Source organism: Poeciliopsis prolifica, unplaced genomic scaffold (assembly GCF_027474105.1).
Source record: "Poeciliopsis prolifica strain line A6 unplaced genomic scaffold, Auburn_PproV2 SCAFFOLD017, whole genome shotgun sequence".
NCBI classification, from domain to species: Eukaryota; Metazoa; Chordata; class Actinopteri; order Cyprinodontiformes; family Poeciliidae; genus Poeciliopsis; species Poeciliopsis prolifica.
The window spans coordinates 10653802-10666513 of NW_026562392.1; the positions used below are offsets into that span (position 1 = coordinate 10653802).

Here is a 12712-nt window from a genome sequence, read left to right on the forward strand (position 1 = left end):
CTTTAGCTCAAGATTGACAAGGCCATTCCAAAACTTTGCTTTTTCATCTGGCGGGGCTATTTTCCTCTTTCTTTGGATGTACCGTATGCTATTCAGCCTGTAGCAGACACAAAATAAGATGGTGTTCTCAACTGTTTATTATTTTATCCACCTTGACAAAAAAATAAGACATAGTTCTACTAAAGGAAGAACGATCTCGGACCATTATGCTCACCACAGTGTCTCACTCCCAGTTTTTCTGCTGCGCTGCAGTGTTGTGTTTTTTGTGTCAAGCATCCCTTTAGGAATTTTGTCCCAAAAGTTCAAGTCTGGTTTCATCACTTTTAGGAAATTCACTCACAAGGTCTTAGGAGATTTTAGTTTTGTACAGATGTTATTTTGTTTGGTTTTTTGGAAGACGGGGCCTCTGTCACAGGAACTTACTCCTTAGTCCAAACAGGTGGTGAGTACAGGAGTCACATGAGGATTGCAACCAGCATGAAGAGAAAAAGTATGTAACCATCTGAGATTCTCTTGGACTATTGGCTCCTTCACGAAGCTGTTACCAATTTGTCTTTTTATCAGTGAAGGAGAAACGGTCAGCTTTTGAAAAGTCACTGTTGTCCAATATTTTCTCCAATTACCAATAACTCAAATCCTTCTAGGCCAACTGAGCTTTAGTTCAAATGAATCACTATATATCTACTGTCAGCTGCTGATGTAATCATAGCAGTGTGCATACTTATGTAAATAGGATGTCTTAGTTTTTCCAAGTGTCACATTTTCCATGTGACACTTGGAATCTGAGAATGATTTGTACTGTTTCTGCATTTCAGCGGGAGTGTGTGGACTTTTTAGACACGTTTTAAACCTCTGCCTGTGCTTGCTTCAAGTCTGGCTAAAATGATTATTTCATTTTTTGGGGGGGAAACAAGAACAGGATAGTAAAAAGCCCATCTGTCGAGGCCATTTGAGAGAAGTTGGGCAGAATTCACAAAAAGTCATTTGTTCCAAGTGAAATCTCTTTCTTGTGGTCAGGTGAAAGCTGATTTGAGTTCTGAGGGAGTGAAGCTCCAATGGACGTCTTCTACTCTTTTTATATTTTTTGGACTCTTTTGTTAGAATCTGTATCCTTGCTGGAGCTTTTGGCAGAAGGGAAACTGTGAATATGGGTTTGAAGCTACCAGCCCTACAATCAGTCACAACTGTGAAACTGTAGCTTACAAAAGTGACAAAAAAAACTCATCATTTTGTCACAATGGATTTCTTTGAGGAAGATTCTTGAGTTCTGTCTTTATTTTTTTGTACTTTAAAAAAAACATACACACACCTCCTGTTATTACAGAGTGACCTGCTGCAGCTGGACAATAATCCCTGACTGTTACAAATCTAAAAAGTCTGCAGCTTGAATACCACAATAAAGAGCCAAAGGAGTTAGAAATAATCTTACTTATTACAATTTTCCATATAATTTAACTCTGATGGTAAACCTGAGTTGGAGGTGAACTAGAATCCTCGTCACTTTTTCTGGATGAAATAAAAGTCTCCCTTTCATTGCTTTCATATATAAAGGGAAATGGCTGTAAATTACAAACTATGAATTAAAGAATCTGTAATTAGTGTAGATGTTTAGGGTTTGACAAGTCAACAAATTAGATTTTCTTTACTTTTTGTGCCAAGACCGTTGGTGACTCTTGCCATCGAAAATATTCCCAAACAGCTTTATTTATCATCTTTGAAAGCAAGATAGAGAGTAGAAACTGAAATATGCTCCATACACAGCATTAGCACAAGTCAGCTTCATGAGTTACACAAATTTAGCACAAGATAACTAAGCTTAGAGTAACAGTTACCACGAACTGTGCAGCGGAGCTGAAAGCAATAATGAATAAAATAGAGAGTTAAAAAAGGAGGTTTTTGGAAGTCAGAAGAGACGAAAAGCTGAGAAGTTTCTGACATTTGAAATAAGAGATGAATAAGTAAAAGGAAAAGTGCGAGTCAGAGAAGAGGTGAGGGAGGGGCGGTCTGTGGCTCGATTCGGCCGTCTAGGAGGGCTGGATAACATCTTTAATATTTGATAACAGGGTTCTCCAGGTATTGCAAACACTTCTACCAATAAGACGCAGTGAGGAATACGGCAGTGTACACGGATCTCACAGGACATCTTCTGTCGAGGCGCTTCAAGGTGATCTCGCATTCCAACCTGAACATCCACTGAATTTTCTGGTGTCGGGGAGGAGTGATGCATGTAAATCTGGCACAAAAATGGGAGCTTAATTAAGCTTATTATTAAAAGAGAAACAATTATTTCAAATAGCACACAGATATATTGTGAAAAACCAAAAATCTGCAAAGTCCTGTTTAAGTGATAACATCTGAAAGCACCCATGCTGAAAGTAATCAGGTAGATAGTTTTTCAAACCAGCAGGTGGGTGAACGAATCAGGTTTGGATGATATTTTTTGATTTATTTTCAGCATCTAATCCTCTTAGTTTTGGTGATTATCAGAGCATTTTGCCGACTCTTTTTAATTACATTTCACAATGACATTTTGGAGACATAAACAGCGACTGTGTGCACCGTAAACAGTATTTCATTAAAACAAAATCTTCAAACAAGCCTCTGTGACCATCACTTCCATCTGTATCTCTGCAGTGCAAACGGCTACACTGACATTTTGTATCCAGGCAAGAAATCTGTGCGCAGCAATACGCCCTGAGACTAACACACAGGCAGAAAGCTTTGATTAAAAGACTCTTTGTTAAGGGATGTTTGTTCTTCTGGCGATATTTTACCCCACTGGAAATAAGAAGAACTGGGTGTTTTTTGACGGTGGCTTTGTTCCTGCTACTCCTCGGTCGGCTTGGTGGTCCTGCCAACAGCGTGCCGTTAAGTGACTGATGATGGCAAGTGGATTTAGTTTGGGAGTATAAAAGAAAAGAGAACTGAATAGAAAACCACACAAAACTTTTTAGATTTTCAAAGATGAAAACAAAGTTTCATTTTTCTTTTTCTTTTCCTTTTAGTTATGATTCATTTTGTGGTTGTTAAATGACATGGCCCCATGGCCTTCAGAGTGATTTAGGATAGAGAATTTATACATAAATTACAAAAAGTAAAGAGTCTGAATCATGTCAAATGGGACTTTTTTTTTCATAAATACTATGTTAATCATTATTTGACCATGAAATCTTTCTAGGAATGAGACGATATGGGATTAAAATCTCCATTGTGTTGTAAATGACGTTGATTTTGATCGCTGCGTCTGTTTTGGTGAAATTGTGAGTGAAGGGTAAAAACATTACATAAGTCATTACTTTAAATAGAAAAATATGTTATTTACACATTCTGAAGAAATGAACAGGCTGTTGAAACAGATTGCAGTTCTATTCAAAGGTTTGAGTGTTTTCTCAGAGTAGCGATGTTTGTCGTGAAGGTCTTATATGCATTAATCGTCTGATGTTTTTTATCCAGCAGCCACTCCAGCAGATGTGCGTATTTTTATGTTAAACTATCCGAAAGCATCTGAATAAAATACATCGAAGCCTGTAATGTGACACAATGTGCAAAAGATTAAGGTATATACTGGCTCAAGTAATTCAATCAGTATTTGAAGTTACAATAAACTCTTTGAAGGAATTGTGGCGAAGCTCTGGAGCAAAGCGGGCTTTAAGATGTCTGATGTCCTTTTGATGTTTTGACTCTGTTTCGTTGGCTGGCTAACGCGAGGGGATGGCCGGCGCTAAAGAAAACACCCAGCCTTTAACATCCTCATTCTCTTTTATCTGTTTTGTCTGTGTAAAAGGAGAGCAGTGGCGTGTTGCAAGATGAGACTCACTGTCATTCCACAGTGATGAGGTCTTTTGACTGCTGAGGGATTAGCAATGTAAGCCATGGCATTCGCTCCTTTGCGGGGGCAGATTGTTTTGCTCCCTTTGTGCTCTAAAGCAGTATGAGGTCAGCCGAGAGAACGTGACACATAAGAGAAGAAGTGGAGGGAGAAAAAAAATAAATCAAACCTACCGCTTTAATTCTTCTCGTCACATTAGGATGCATTTGCTCTAATGTTGCCAATTCTTTGTAATCAAATCCCCAATATTAGCAAATTTAATCCAATCAATTTGAGCAGTATGTTTTCCTCAACATGAGATAAAAGCCAGGCTATTAGTCTTTTAAGCTGCTCTATTAAAAGGTTGTACAGTCAATACTCATTTATTGGGTAGTCTTCTTCTCCTTCAGCTTGTTTCCTCCTCCTCCTCATGAGCCATTTTAACCCTCCTTCTACTTTGTGCTGCATCTCAATGGAAGCCACTGCATCATTCTGACAGGCTTAAAGCACCAAACTATTAATTCCTCTTCAACTATTTTCATGTTTCCAAAAAACAACAACTCCACTGTACATTATTGGGGTTTTGGTGAGATGCATAAACATTTCTGTAAATAAAAATCTGAAAGGTTTGGAAAGCATTTATATGCAACCTCTTTTACTCAGATACCCCTAATTGCTCATCTAGGAAAGAAAGTCTCTAAAGAAGTCACTTAAGGGCGCTCCTGTGAAATGAACACAGTATAAGTAGAGCTGTTTTGTAAAAGCCTAAGAAATGTATCGAGTTCATTAGTGAAGGAAAAACATTATGAAGACAAACAAAAATGAAAAGTCACACACCACACCCGGACATGTTGTGACATGACAAAATTTTAAAGGTTAAGGCCAGTGAATATTATTGAAAACCACCGTGTAACTGTGACGCTTTAAAATATATAAATCCACAGAGAAAGTGAAAGAAAGGATTAAGGAAACTAATGTGTCATTTTCAAACGCAGGAGGACCGAAGAAGAAAAGAACCTGCGTTTTAAGAAGTATTTTTGTTGTATTTATGACATATCTACTTCGATGTTAAGACAGAGAGAAGTAGTGCGTAATGAGAATCAGCGAGTCGCTTTTTGGAGAGATCACACACAGCAGAAAACCACTCTGGGGAGAGAAACAACCATTTTCAGCTCTCGTTGTTCAGTGTTCAGCAGAAATGTAACTCATGTTTAATATATCTATTAAGGAAACTGTAAAAATAATGGTTTGTACTAAAAATACGAAAAGAAAAGAACCTCATCTGGTTTATCATTACGCTTGATTTTCCTTCACATTTACTCAACAGATTTAACTTTTGATGATATTCAGGATGATTTTATATGACACTTAAGTTTGTTTCCCATAACAAACTTTAAAATGCAATGCAATAAGTAAATACAACATTCCAAACCCTATAAGAAGCATTTTCACTGCCTCAAAAAGGCATTTTTACATTACCTATTCTTGGATATTTAATGTTGATCATGAAAAGTTTAGTTTCATGTCACCGAAACTATCAGTACTATGCAGTCCTGTGCCTCCCCAACTCGTTTCTGCCCATTGCTGGTCAGTTGCCTTGACACAAAACAAATTCAATGTTTGGTGAAAAATACCAAGTTAAGTCTGAGAAACAGCTGCATGTGTGCCGGCTCTTGAGAAAGACAGTTTTGCAAAAAGCTGCGATGAGTGTGGAGGCAAATAATAATTTTAAAGTCCAATGTTCATTTATGTTTATATATCAAAATAATAAATACAGGTCTGTTTTATATAGCAGGAGTAAAAATAATTGTTGCTTTGTGATTTATATACATGTAATAAGTTTGTGCTACATTCCTGTTTTAATTGTTTGTATAAATCCAAAGTTTAGTTTTTAAACAAAGTGTGTAAATTTTATCTATTTATATTTTATATTATCTAAATTTGCCAAGTATTAATTTCAATTAACATGAACCAAAATAGAAATATTAAGTGAAAAACAAAGCTGGGGAAAATGAATTACTAACATCAAAAAAAGTTAATGCTCTAATTAACTTTTATTTTTCATTTCAAATAATCCTAATTCAGGAGTTCAAACCATTTCTACCTCCATAAACTGTAACTGCAAAATTCAGACTAGATACTTCAGTAATAATAACATTTAAGTCATACATAATAACTCTCCATGTCAGTCAGAGAGACCAAACCAGTCTACAGCAACATTATACAGCCAAAACTTAATTTAAGATGTTTTGAGCTGAACTTTTTTCTCAAAGCTCCATCAGAGGAGATTGTTTGATAAGTTTACCTGTTTGGTTGGAAAAGCTGGAAAAGGCTCAGGGAAGGAAACACACAGAAAAGGTGATGTTACATCATAGTACAGTTAACCTGCCCCTACATGTTTATCTCTGCCAACAACCTTACATCAGGTTTCATTGGCAGTTCGTTGGAAGGGTGTTTTGTTTTTGTTTTTCAGCTTGTTTGCTTTATCTTTCTATCTTTTTCTAGTTTTCTTATTTGTTTTTGCAAAGAGCTCCACCAGGTTTCCAATGAGGAGTTTTAATCAGCGGGTAACATTTTCTTGGATGTTTTTATCAAATGAGTTATAATTGTTACATTATCCCTCAACCCATGTGTTATGTGTTGATGCAGGTGATTTTTGATGCAAATGTGTGTCCAGCATGCCATGCCCTTCCACTTACTTGCAATTGTTTTATAAACTAGTATGAACAGATCAATAAATAACTTATCTGTTAATTTTAACACAAACCCCTGCAATTAATACTTTTGAACAAATCCCTTTTGCTTAGAAGAAAGCAATACGTCCCACCTAAGACTATTCAAGGCTAGAGCATTCAGATATCATTCCACTTTGTCTCTGTAGATCGCCAGGCCGTTCTTACGCTCTCTTATCTTCAGGTCATACCGATGGTTTTTGAAACAGCAAAAGGCCAATAGCATCACAGGTCTTTGACCACACTCAACAGTGGGCGTAATGAGTTTAGCTTCACAACAAGCTCTTCAGGAGTATTTGTTGCCAAAATGCTAAATCTTAGTCTTATCTCTGTAAAGCACACATTTTCAACACACTTAGCAAAATCTGCATGTTAACATTTCTGAGACTTTTTCCTGGAATGCCTCCTAAACAACTGGTTGGTATGTAGATAATCCCAAAGGGTAACTATGACAGCTTGTTGACCCCAACATGCTGATCTGTGCTGCAGGATTTTAACAATAAGCTTTAGGGGGTTTATAACCTCTTTAATCAGTGGTAAAAAAATATATAATTGTTCTTCGTAAAGTCTTCTTTGCAAAGCTGCAGTTGTTTTAAGCTTTATAATCATTGTAATCTTTATAATCATTGTTTTCTTTATAAACTTTTAGATGTTTATAAAGACATGAGAGCAGCAATTTTTTTGTATCAATCTCCTGCCTGTCACACTCTCTAGTCTCCCACCTTTTTTGAAAACTGGCTAAAAAAACCTCAGTTTATGTCCAAGGGAGAGATGAAGTAATGGACTGATAATGAACAGTACATTTTGATACAAATATTGAATGCTTCACTGTGACAAATAGTCACAGAATTGTTAGAGTACGGGTTTGTCATCCATCGCTGTTGTTTGCTGATGTCACTTCTGCATCAAAATTACGGGCATACCAGAAATGTATTAATACGTTTATTAATGCATTTTTAAGTCAAAAGTCCTAGCCAGAATCTTTGAAAGTAAAACAAATGACAATTAACTGAGTTAAACTTTTGAAGTATTAAAACTTGTATAAATATTTTATTGAAATTAACATGCTGGAGTCCACAAAAAGTGTTTTCCTATTAAGACTTAGACATCCTTAAGGGAGAGTCATGTCCTGTGCTGTTTACTGCACTTAACTTAAGATTGGATGATGCTGGCTGAAAAGCCTCCAAATGCTCCAACCCCCAGGTTTATACAGTGCTAAGGGCTATTATTTACATAGTCAAGGTCACAACATACAAGGCAGAATAGAATTTAATTAAGTCAGGGGGATTGACAGTTCTTGATAAAATGCGTGCTACTCAACCTAATAGCTTTCTGACAGCTTAGCAGAGTTTGCAGAAAGAAGAAATTGGATTAATAAATGGATAACCCTCACTTTCACCTACCTAAGCTATCCACACCCACAGACGATGACAGTGTGGCTCTGAGAACTGAACGCGATGACATACCAAGCAGCTGGAAGATGTGGCTGGGCGTAATCTCTACCAGAGATTCCTGTGTCACATCTGGTTAGGGACCGCAAACGTTAACAATGACTGCATTCGCAGGGGAATCAGTGCTAATTGAATTGCAAATGCAAGTAATTACCACAAGATTCACCTTGAGGCTAAAATAAGAAGTGATCAACAGAGTTTTACTCCAGCTCTACATTGTTCTGCTCATGGGGTCTGCATATCTTCAGTACACGACATGTACTGAGGATCTGACCAGTGTTAACCCAGAGAAGTGTCCGGTAGTTCATCAATGAAAGCACAACAAGCTTCATACCTGGTATTCACTCGGCCAGAAGGTGCTGACTGCCAACTCAACCTGGTGCCACTGTTTGCCGTGAGTCCCCGAGGTGTTCCACACCGGACTCCCAAGTGGACCGCCGTTCACCCGCACATACACTCGCAGGGCCCCGGGACTGTGGCCATCACGACTGTACAGGAAATAGCTGAACTGGACACAATGTGTGTCGTTTTCGCTCAGCGTCTGCAGCAGCAGCTGAGCACGATGACCTGCAGCATGCTGGGAAGAGTTCACCAACATGTAGGACCCTAAAAAGAAAAAAGAAAAGAACAGAAAACTTAACACGAATCACAAGAATGAGTTAACACATCTTCTTTGGGTGTCAAAGCAATCCATTGTCAAAGTTTTTGACTCTTTTTTTCTGCCTTGGAAAGCATACAGACACTTTGAACTTTCATACATTTTGGGATTTTGCGACCATAACTACAAAAGGATTATATTTACTAATCAAAAAACAACTAAAGACAGTTGGCTACGCTTTATTTTATTAGAGGATATCAAAGGGGGATTTAAAGCCATTTCATGCTTTTAAAATACATTAAAGTTAGTAGTTTTGCAGAGTAACTTTGTGAAACTTGGCAGATTGGTTTTGTGTAAGTAAGATAGCCATCTTATCATCTTTGTTACAAATTATTATATTTTCCTGCAAATGAAAAATATGGAAATCATCCCCAAGCTGCTGTGGTGGAACATGACATAAAAAAAGCAAAAAAGTCAATAAAATGCCTTCAATGTTGAATTATTTTAAAATGAAAAAATGAAAGCAGTCAGAAACGCTCTTGTGTTATCTCTAATGACTCAGTTTCCTACAGCAGAAAAAAAAAACAACTTGTGCACAGATGGCATGTTCGTCTGTGGGGTTTTACAACGATACCTTAAGAATCTGACATGTGCACTTTATTAATATGAAATAACTAGAACAGTTTGAATATCAAGGCTTCATTAAGTGAGCATTTCTGTTCCAAATATTTGCTCAGCTGCTCTTCAACTTACACATTACTGAAAGAGGTTTGCAAATGAGCCACCCTAGAGTTTTTTATTTTTCTTCTGCAAACCAAACCAAACAAGTCAGAAACCACCAAATTTGTTTTTAACAACTTTAAGCAGCAAATCGGTAAGAAGAAAATTTGAAACTATCATCTGACTACTCGTTGCTGTGTGGGTGTTTGACAAGAAGGAAAATGAATGCAGGCAGCGAAACGGAGGGACGAAAATCCGCTCTGACTAAGGCGCTAGCTCCTGAATACAGACGCTGTGTGAGAGACGTGGAAAAAGTGACAGACTGAGCGCTGTTACAGAAGTGACGGTCGGGTTTACCTTTGCAAGGTGATGCCGAGGTAGGAGACAAGATTCACAGCCGCCTCCTCCTTCCCTCCCTCACAGATCCCCCCTTCTAATCAGGACAACATAACCCTATTGCCCTTTGCCAAGCATCTGTCCTGCCTTGAGTCTGTGCCCACTAACGTGATTAGCACGACAATGTTTGGAGACCTTCCTGTGTACTCACATAATCAAGTCTGTTGTCTTTGTACTCCAAGGTCTTTCTGTTCTCAGTCAGAAATGAGCCTGGGAGACGCAGACACTCACAGCGTCGGCGCCAGGTGTCCTAAAGACATTTGTTCTCCACTTAAATGTAACAGCATGTGAATGGTGACATATCAAAACCGCGCTTTCTTTTCCACAGCCCACACGGTCTGCACACATAAAACGGGAAGCTTTCCAGACAGAAGAGCTCTTGCTAAACTTCTGAATGTGTTTCGCACAGTGTGCGAACAATTTTAGCAGAAGTACAGTGAGTAATGAGTGCAGAACTGTCCAGCACTAACAAGAAATCTGACCCAGTTCGACTCAGACACCCAAAGAATACCAATTACCTGTGTAAGCATAAACGGGATCATCTGTTTCATTTTGCAGCTTCATGTTTTCCATGAAGAGGTTAAGACTTTTTGAACTACTGACCACAGACTCTAACAAAAAACTAACTAAAAAAAGCACCAAAAAATAGTCAGTGACATTTGCTTTAAAGCATTTCTGCCAACAGCATCTTCTGATGTGTGTCTTGGCTTGACCTGAGCACTTCTTAAATTATTCTCCTTAAGTTGATTGTCCACAATCTGTCTCCTCTCCTCCATACTCGAGTCCATGAAGGGGGTCATGAAAGGGGCCGAGTGTCTCAATCTTTGTGTTTTGGTCATTTGAGTGTGACTAGTGTCTCTCCATATGGTTCAGTTTTACTGAGTTTCTTACTTTTTTGCATATTTTAGTTTAAACTATTAGATTGGCATTACCCCTTAGCTTTGGCTTAATTGGATCCTCTGTTTATATTCGTTTTTCTCATGCTCCCGTTAGTTTACTTTCAGTTCCCTGCTTAGATTCTTCCCCAGCTGCTCTGCATTCCTTAATTGTACTCTCCTGGTTTGCATACCACTATCACGTCCCCAAGGCATTTCAGCTCCTTAGTTTAATTCATTCACTGCTAGACTCAATTCAGTGAGTGAATTCAGAAAGAATCTGGTATATTTCTTTATTCACTGTCGCTGTCATCCTGATTCTGGTTCGTTTTCCCTTGTGTTCTGTAAGTCCGTCAATTTCATTAATAAATTTCCATTACAATCTTACACGGACATTAATGAAGTGCAACCCCATCAGCAATGTGACCTACCTATTTGCAGCAGCAAACAGGGGATACTTCCTGTACTGAACATCTTATTCAGGCCTTCACACACATTTGTGAGGCATAAATGACAGAACAGTTTGAATTTTTACAATCATTTCCTATTTTTAATGCTGGTCTGGGCAACTACCTATACAACCTACATCAAAATGTCCCACTGGCTATGGACACTGCACAACCGATAAAGGAAACTGCAGTCATCATCACAATGTCACAATCAAACAACCTACTTTTGATTGGATGCCGCTTGAAAGGATATATTTTAAGTGCCTTGCATGCATACATAAAGCCAGTGATATACTTTGGATGTTAAACAGACTTTCACTGCTCTCAGATCCAACACTTGATGTGTATTTTTAGTTGGCGAGATGCAAAACTCACAAAGATTATGATGAAGGAAGAGAAAGAGGAGTCACGATCAGCTTAAACAGCATCATCATAACATTCAGCAATAGTGTCATCCTTTGTTTTCCTGATATTATGCAGCCGAACCCTTTATTTGATTTTTAATAAACTCTACTTATCAAGAGAAATATATGTTGCAGAGAACATTGGAGTTTTATTATTGATCTATATAACTTTAGAAGCAATATTAATAATGATTGTTTTTCTGTTTCTTATAGTATACACATCAAATACTTTATCAGAGTCTGTGTGAATATTGCAATGCTGTTAAATGGAGGTAAAATTTTAACAGGGAATCTGTGGGAATCGAATGCAGACCCAAGCATAGTTTCAACAAAGTCTGAATATGAGAATCCTTGATGTGGGTTGTTCTGTTGTGGTGTTTATATTCTGAATACATTGAATTGATCTAATTTCTTGTATCTGATTAGCACGGACAGCTAAAATAAGAAATACATAAAGAGTACACTTGTGCTTTATTTATTTAATAAAAGGAGAATAAATCTTTAGGTGTTGTACCACTAAGAACAGGGGAGGCCTGATTTGATCAAACTCAGGTCCAATCAATGTTTTGTTTGTTTTTGTCTGCTTGATCTCGTCGTATCTGAGGTCACCTTATTTCCAAATGTGTTGTTTTCCATCAGCCAAGACTGTAGCTTCAGTGAAGCACTTTTATGATACAGCTAATTGGCTAAACCATTACAGAAGCCACTGCAGCTTCATTCACGTTATCACCGAAAGGATTTATGTCTTCAAAATAAACGCCACAATCTATAATCAACTAACTAAATCTGTGATAAACATGGCAAATGTGGGAGACTTTAAAGATTATTGCACAACAATGAATATTAATACTGTGCATATGTGCTGCTACAGTAAATGTAATTAGTTTATCCAGGCTCAACAACATTGAATCAGTTTCCGCTTTGCAATATTGCTTGTTGGAAAATAAAAAATAATGATTGCTTGTACAACTAATTAAAAAGACATCTTGAGAATAACATGGATTCAGATTGTTGTGCTGAATGGGAGAGTTACAGAAATGCCAGGATATTCAGCACATTGAATTGATTTTAATAACTTTAATGTACTTAAGGTGGGTAGTCTACATCTCTGTGCTATGGGAGCAGGAAAAGATTGTATTAAGATGCTGTGCCAGAGGATATTCCATCTTTCTCAGATCAACATAAACAACAAACATTAGCAAAACAAAAAGCACTTACATTTTTAAAAGTGGCATTAAAAAATAGTGCCAAGATTTTTATTTTTTTTCCTAAAGGAGGT

At 37.5% G+C, this 12712-nt stretch overlaps 1 protein-coding gene across 4 annotated transcripts in view; it reads right to left on the minus strand.

Moving 5' to 3' along the window:
* The window catches only part of ptprub (protein tyrosine phosphatase receptor type Ub), a 212781-nt gene that overhangs the window by 95431 nt on the left and 104638 nt on the right, over nucleotides 1–12712 (minus strand). For all 4 annotated transcript variants that reach the window (XM_055042255.1, XM_055042254.1, XM_055042253.1 and 1 more), the window contains exon 3: nucleotides 8326–8597. In XM_055042255.1, coding sequence (XP_054898230.1) covers nucleotides 8326–8597 — 272 coding nt within the window. The remainder of the gene's footprint in view (nucleotides 1–8325; nucleotides 8598–12712) is intronic.